The 8,280-nt window shown below is 49.7% G+C and overlaps 1 protein-coding gene across 1 annotated transcript; it reads left to right on the forward strand.

Moving 5' to 3' along the window:
* Positions 1–1,816: 1,816 nt before the first annotated feature.
* Positions 1,817–6,831, forward strand: LOC107212459 (melanin-concentrating hormone receptor 1-like). The gene is made up of 2 exons (XM_015645732.3): positions 1,817–1,914; positions 5,047–6,831. The coding sequence occupies exons 1-2, from the start codon at positions 1,857–1,859 to the stop codon at positions 6,093–6,095; spliced, it is 1,107 nt and encodes a 368-aa protein (XP_015501218.1). The 5' UTR covers positions 1,817–1,856; the 3' UTR covers positions 6,096–6,831.
* The last annotated feature ends 1,449 nt before the right edge of the window (positions 6,832–8,280 follow it).

Genomic DNA, 8,280 nt, shown 5'->3' on the forward strand with positions numbered 1-8,280 from the left:
CACATTCCTCTCCAGGGAAAGTGAGTAGGATCTTGTCAATGCAGGGAAAATGTTTGGAATAGCAACTGCCTACCAGTTTCCCATGCAAACACTCCTAATCCATACTTCAAGCCTGGATAAAACTAAATTATCTGAAGGCACTCTCTGCAGAGGACAGCACCCTGTTCACAGCACTCCAACACCCACACACAAACCACTGCTTGCTTTGCAGCAGTAACCCCATACAGATGAACACTAACATTCACCCAAGACATGAAGGAAAGAGTTTTTAAAGAAAATACTGAGAAACACCACATTTTCCCAAGCTGTACGAATTCAAAACTCAGATACCACAGATACTTGCCATGGAAAAAACTCACAGGCAAATCACTGACTGAGGCAACTCCAGGGACTCAACAAAAACCTTACAGCAGAGCAGTCAAATTGGCCTCAGCCTGTCTCTGATTTCTAAGAGCATCAATGCCAGGGCAAAATGTGCACCAGGTTTCTGTCTGCTGCTGGTCCACTAGAGGACAACCTAATAATGATGAACTTCTTTGGGTTACACAAAAATGGCCCATACTGAAAATGCCAAATCTGTCTGACAGCCCATGCTGGGTTTGCTGCTCTGTGTGTGCAGGGCCTCCCTTCTATGGCACAGATTGGTGCCTACAGACTTAAGAAGCTCCAAAAAACGTCTCCTGCAGTTGCTGCCAGACTTTGCAACTACAGAAAGAAAGGGACAGAAGTAAGGGAGATTGCCAGACAGACATATGTCGTTTTTATAAAGCAAACCAAACCCCCTGCACTGTGCTCTGCCACAGAGAAAACCCTGCCTGTTGCTGTCGGGTTTCTCACAGGCTTCTGACATGATATCATGGGGTTTTTTTCAGTGCAGGAAGTGCTCCGAGGTACAGAACGATCTGTTTGCCTTGGTAACATGTGATTTATCAAACCCTAATGGAGGAATCCATCTCAAGTATAAACAGTGGCCAGGAGCACAACACAATCATCAGCTCAAAGCCACAGAAAAGCACAGGCTACTGCTCTGGCAAGGCAAAGAAAAGAGTAAAACAGCTTCTCAAAACCCAAGGGAGTCCTTGCCTAGTATTTTTAAGGTAAATAGAAGACAAATATAATCTGAGCTAACAACAGAGCACATTTCTGGAGCTAGGAAGCAAATGAGCTGTGGCAAGAAGCAGAACAGCAGAAAACAGCAGAGAATTAATTATAAGTGAAGTGTCTCAGGTTAGAATTGAAGTTAGAGGCATTAGAGGACCAAAAAAAACCAGTTTTCAGTAGGTAATTTTCTTCCTTAACATCATTCAGCCCCACTGGGGCTGTGCCTCTGACTCGGGGATGAAAAGTGCATGTGTCCGTAATGAGAAAAATACACACCGAAGGCAGATCAGAGCTACTTAAAAGGCAAAAATCTGATACTCGTCCTGCCGCCGGGGAGGGCAGGCTGGCCGTGAGAGGGAGGGAGCAGATCCCAGCCATCCCCTCGGGGTGTGATGTGAGGGGCACTGCCCAGCCCCGTATCTGCCCCGCTCCGCACCCGCTTCCCTCCCACCGCCGGCCAGGGATGCTCGCCCCCGGCTGTGTGCCCGAGTCAGCTGCTCCTTGATGTCAGAACCTGCTCGGGGCTCGGCGGGGCTGGAGCGGAACCGACCGCAGCCGAGCCTCAGCCGCTGCTCGCCCGCTGTGGGAGGGCTCCTTCCTCCCGCATCCCGCCGGGAGCCAGCCCATCGTATCCCACCCCAGCCCATCTCACCCCAGCCCATCCCATCTCCCATCCCATCCCACCCCATCATCCCACCCCAGCCGCCGGGGGAACTTGCCCAACTTTCTCGTCCCCGGCCCCGGCACTCGCTGCCATGGCCCCCGGCAACTCTTCCCGCAACTTCTCGGCGCCGGAGGCTCAGAACGGCTCAGGTGAGCGGGGCTGGGAGGGCCGGGGCTCAGCGGAGCTGGGGGCGATGGTGGGGGCTGGGGCCGGGACCCCCGCACTCGGCGGGGCCGCTTTCAGCACCCGCGGGCGGACAGCGCCGGGCGGGCGGGGCACGGGCTGAGCCCCCGGGGCTGCGGGACCCTCCCGGCACCGCTGCTGCCACCGCGGCTCCGAACCAGCCGCTACCTGTTGGCTGCCAGGCTCCAAACTCCAGCAGCCCGCAGGTCCTGGCTGCCGGGGAGGGAGGAAGCAGCCCGGCGAGACAGGGAAGGGAGCACAGAGAAGATGAGAAGGATGCAGAGATCCTCACCGGTCTCCCATTTTCTCCATCCCACCTTGTTTTAAAATCAATAGTTTAGGGTCAGGCAATGGCTCAGTTCTCAGTGGTTCAAGTTGGTGAGACTCTTCAGCAGAAAGTGGTTTATACATGGTCTTTGACTCTCTCTGCACCAGCACAGTCCTTTAGAAACCAAAAGTGTGCTCTAGGTACTTCTGAAATGCAGTGAAGATGAAATCTCTTACATATCAGGGTATGGCTTAGAATGACAACCACCTTAGAGGGGAAAAAAAAATTAGCCCAGTCCTCATGCAGTTCACATAGTGCAGCCCCTTTGGTACTTTAAGAAAAACTATCAGGGCAGCCACAAAAAAGGACAAATCAATGCTTGAAGTAGCTGCTTAAATACAAAATATATTCACTTGGATATGCACAAAAGCAGCACTGAAAATTCAGATTCAATGATGTCTCAAGATGAAAGAGACTTTAGAAAAGACAGAACTTTTGAGTATTTGAGAGATGTGCTCTTCTGACTCCAGTCTATAAAACACGCATGAACTACAGCTTCAAATGAGTGCAGCTAATAATTCTTGCAAGTCCTGCTTGTATGGACACCATCAGCAGGACAGATGCTACAGCACCTCTCACACAAAGCTGGGTGTGCACACATCCTGCTTTGAGGCTGGCTGAGCTCACTCCAAATGTTACAGAATAACCTGATCACTGTATCAGTTATACAGAAGGAAAGGGACATTTTGTCTCGATTTCCAGCTAACCATGTGGCATTTATCTTTCACCCAAACAATCCTTTCCCACCACACTCATAAAGTTTGTGGTTAAAAGAAAGGAGATCAGAACTCATAACAGCTACATGCAGAGCAGCAGGACCAGAATCATCATCTTCCAGTTTCTAGTCCTCCATCTTCCAGCATTAAGGAGGCTTGAGATGTCTTTGGATGCTCAAGACTGTCAGGTTTAAGAGGGTGCTGATGGCTGTAGGATATCTACTAAAAATCATATAACAGGGCATTTCCTTGCATTAATGGGTCACCAGGAGGAACAGGGACCACTTCAACCCCTACAAATGGTCTGGACAAGGCTTTTTTGCCTTATCAGCCAAGCCTGGCTTCCACCTTCAGGCCCCTGCTAGTTCTCCTGTGCCTCGCTGGCTGCTTTCCGACACCTGCAGAAAGGCTTCCCAATAAAATGGTGCAGGAACTGCTTTATTGGTTTCTGGCACTGGCATTGTTCATGCCTAAGCTGGCTGCTTCCTGATGCCAGAAGGACTGAGCCAGTGGCAGTTCATCATGGTCCACTTCTAAGAGCACTGAAATATGGCACACACACGTTTCCAGCCACAAGCCACCAGTGTAGCCCCAGTTATCTTGCCAATTCTGTCAAACTTCTCTGTCACACCAAAGTAAATGTGGAGAAGTTTGTCCTCAAGAATTCCAGAGGTCAAAATCAGCCAATACCACTTCAGCAAACAGACACCACTTTGGCAAAGACTACACCTCTAAGTATCTGTTATTCCACTTAATCTCGTTTTCAAGATTTCCCTAGGTTCTGTTGGAAGAGGCTTCCCCACTTCTGCTGCTATGGAGATGGAACAGTTCAGTGACTGAAAGCATTTCCAATTAACAGCACATTGAATCATCTGCAATTCAATGAAAGGCAGCCTAGGCTGAGGGGCTGTCACACACAGTCCCTGTAACAGACACATAAATAACTCACACAAAACCATTTCCTAGAAAAAAAACCCACCAGGTCCCATAGGAGAGGAATAATGAGACAAAATGAGATTTGCCTCAGCTAAGAAGGGCTATTTTAGATTTCAGCACACGGGAACCCTGCAGAACAGAGAGCACCAGCATCACTGCCTTCAACCTCTGGTGCCCAAGCACTTGTGCCTTCAAAAAGTGATTTTACACCCAGGTGAGGGACAACACCAATGTGAATTTGATTATGTTTGGGGATCCCACCCCAAAGAGAAACAGTCAAGCATTGGCATAGGTAAGCTAAGTGTTATCAGGCAAGAATTTTCCTTGGAAATCCAGATCTCAAAGACAGCAGCTTTAAGCTGTTTTTCTTCTAGGACAATCCCTGTTGAAGGGCCCTTCTGAAACATACTCCCAATCCTTATCTGGCCACATACTTGGATTTCCTTGTAGGAAAGAAACTAGAGAAAGGGAAAGAGGCAGGGAAGGAAGACAGAAAGGAGAATGTTCTCTGGCCCAACCTTGATAAGAGAACAGGGACACAGTGAGGGTACGGTCCCAGATCTCACCATACAGATAAGCATGAGCTGTCTGCCTGCATGGTCAATGAACTCTGTATCTCATACCATACAACAGATAAACTACCCAACAGATCAGCTGAAGCTTTCTGACAGCAGCTTGAGCATTGGCTTTGTCCAGATTTTGGCACCCACAGAAAGGCTTTACTTCTCTAGTGGGTGAAGCATAAGCTGCCTCACCCACTCCCCTCAAAAACAGCTAAAAACACTTCACTCCATGGAATAAAAGTTACTCTCAGCTCTGTTAGGTGCTGGTGAATGCAGAGACACACCAGCCAGAGGTTAGCACCTCAAAAAAGGGCTGGGGAGTTGCAGAACAGGACAGAAGCACACCGGGAGCACTGAGGAAAGCTGCCTACACAGCCAGGTTTGGGTGGCATGCTGCATGTACTGAGAGGCAGAGAAGGAAGTGCCAAATCCCCAGCTAAGCCTTTCCAAATGCTAGGAAAGGTGTCTTTGATGGGGATGGGTCCATCTGCAGGACAGGGCAAGCACACTGAGCTGTGAAGGGGTTGCATTCACTGCTTTGGTTTGTTTTGGCAGTAGCAGAGAAGCCAGCACCACACACCAATGTGATCATGCCCAGTGTCTTCAGCATCATCTGCTTCCTGGGCATCACAGGGAACCTCATTGTGATCTACACGATCGTCAAGAAGAAGAAGCTGAAATGCAAACAGACCGTGCCTGATATTTTCATCTTCAACCTCTCCATCGTGGACCTCCTGTTCCTCTTGGGCATGCCCTTCCTCATCCACCAGCTCTTGGGCGACGGCTCGTGGTACTTTGGAGCTCCCTTGTGCACCATCATCACCGCCCTGGACACAAACAGCCAGATCACCAGCACCAACATCCTCACAGTGATGACACTGGACCGTTACCTGGCCACCGTCTACCCCCTCAAATCCACCTACGTTCGGACGCCGTGCGTTGCGGCTCTGGTCATCTGCCTGGTGTGGCTCCTGTCCTTCCTGACCATCATTCCCGTGTGGATGTACGCAGGCCTAATGCCCCTGGAGGATGGCACCGTGCGCTGCGCTCTCCTGCTCCCCAACCCAGAGACTGACATCTACTGGTTCACCCTCTACCAGTTCATGCTGGCCTTTGCTGTGCCCTTGGTCATCATCTGCGTGGTCTATTTTAAGATCCTGCAGCACATGGCCACCACCGTGGTCCCGCTGCCCCAGAGGAGTCTCCGGGTGCGTACAAAGAAGGTCACTCGAATGGCAGTCGCCATCTGTTCTGCCTTCTTTATTTGCTGGGCTCCCTTCTACATCCTCCAGCTGATTCACCTGGGCATCGACACCCCATCCATGGCCTTCTTTTATGCCTACAACTTTGCCATTAGCTTGGGCTACGCCAACAGCTGCCTCAACCCCTTCCTCTACATTGCCCTCAGCGAGACCTTCAAGCGCCAGTTCCTGGTGGCCATTCGCCCTGCCAAAGAGCCCTCTCACAACAGCAGCTCTGCCAACAACAACAGCATGACAGAGGCCAGTGTGTGCCTGAAGCTGGCGCCAGAATCCACCCAGCAGACTCAGTTTCTGGAGGACTTTCCCCCACGCTCACTGCCGGTGACTGTGGCTGTTCACTAGGGCACTCCGAAGGGAGGGCAGCAGAAAACCTCTGGATCTGTGAGTTGACAGAGGAGCAGCAGCTTCAGGCAGGTCTTGGAGAAGCCTATGGACTACAAACCTCTGCCTCCAAAATGCAGGTGCCTCTCCATTACTCTGATCCTGCACTCCTCCCAGCCTATGACATGCAGTGTGCTGCCACTTTTCATCCTGCACAGGAGGACTCTGCCACCACTGGGCCCCAAAGAGGATGAATGGACAGAAGAAGGATTTCCAGAGGGAATATTCACCCTACAAGAGTAAAACCCTTATCAATGCTTCCCAGTGATTCCTCACCTCTTGGCCCGCCCAGGGTTCCTAAGCAGCTTGTCAACATAGAGCTTCTTCATTCAAAACTTGAACCTTTGAACCACAATGTCATATATTTATTATTTTTATAAGTAATCTGCAGACTTTGCTGGCTGTGCTGATATCCTAGAAGCACTCAGCAGAGAGATCTTGAGGACAGAAGTCTCACCCAGCTCTGTTGCTTGGCTTTTCAGCCCAGCCCCATCTGCCTCCAGTGGGCTGTATTTTCTGGCAACCAAAACATTTCAAGAACTGGCTCATTTTGATGCTAATCCCAAATATTTCAAGCAAAATCAGATGCATAATAATCACACTGCTTCAAGGGATTGCAAAGAATTCTCAAAACTACTGCTGCTAACACCAGCTTTGTGGCTTTTCATGCCAACGAGCAGATTTTCACAGTGCTAGTTCTTCGTGCTGCTCTTGTGCCTCACAGTCTATGTGGCCATTGGGGAGCCCCCAGCAGAGGGTTTTAAACAGGACTAAAAATCACAATGTGCAGAGATCCGTGGAGCAAGAAGCTGTGAAAAAGCAGCTCAGGGGAAGCAGAGTTGCTTATACAGCTTCCTCAAAAATAACAAATGCTTTAGACAAAGTTAAAAGAGGGAAAATTAAATGTCTGTGTGTTGTATATGCGGCTTTAGCAGTCGGAGGTTAGGAAGTAACTCTGCTCATTATGAAGTAGAGAAAAGACAGCAGAGATCAGCTCAAAGCAGGGATTACACCAACAGCCTGTGCTGGGCTCCACAGGGACCACGCAGGCATTGTTCAACACTTTGTCAGACATGGAGGGACTGGTTACTGTAGATGGATTTAATTTAAAGAATTAAAAACATCAAACAGTCCAAAGGAATTTGTTATATCACACTTATGGCTTCACACTGCCAGCCACCCACAACATGCCCAGAACAGAATTTCACCCTTACTCACCTCCAGAATAAAACTGTGTCACCTGCACAGGGTGTCCTAAGCCACACACACACACACACAGACAGGTGCACCTAATGCACCCACATCACACTTGGAAGTGCATTTAAGTACAGCCAGTGCTTCAGCCTACACCTTGTAGAGAGCACACAGCCATTCACTCACCTCCAGCGATGAAAGCAGTCAGGTGTGCAACACCAGCACCTTTGACACCATCAGATGCAGCACATTGCTTTCTGAGTCACTGAACAAACCTCAGGACAGGGTCTTTCTGTATTTTCTTCCAGGCTCTGTCAAAACCAGTATATCCAGATTGACTGAGAGTATCTTGGAGATTTTTCGCCTGTGTTTCCCCAGCCAACAAAGCCAGACACCTGCAGAACTTTCAAGCTTTATGGCTCAAAAGTCTTTGCTCCATTTTAACTGCCAGGAATGCTCACCTGCTGTTTTTCACGGAGCTGCTTTGCTCTTTGGTCAGTACTTGCCCTGCAGGGCTTGGATGGAGCGAAGGTCGAGGAGGATGTGTGGTGTGCCAGCCAGACTTGCCCTCGGGACAAGGGAAACTATTGTGTTACCTTTCTCCCATGAGGCAGGGATGGGAATAACTGGCACACTGTTCTGGGAAAGGAGGTGGTAATGACTGGGTGGGTGTTTCTTCCTCCACTGCCAGCCATAAGGAAAATATGAGAAGTGAAAACAGACTGAGTTATCAGGGCTCTCTGGAGGGCAGTACATTGAAGATTTTATCTTGCTTACACAGTAAAGGTGTTTATGGTTGAAGGAGTCTGTTCCCATCTGAAGTGAGTTGGACTGACCGGTGTGGCCAAGCCATGTGCTCAAAACCACAGAGGCAAGTGGGCTATCCAGGCAGGGAGGTCACCCCAGCACCAGCTGGTGCAGCACTCAAGAGGGGTTTTGTGGGGCAGACCTT

The sequence above is a fragment of the Parus major genome, chromosome 18 (genome assembly GCF_001522545.3).
Source record: "Parus major isolate Abel chromosome 18, Parus_major1.1, whole genome shotgun sequence".
NCBI classification, from domain to species: domain Eukaryota; kingdom Metazoa; phylum Chordata; class Aves; order Passeriformes; family Paridae; genus Parus; species Parus major.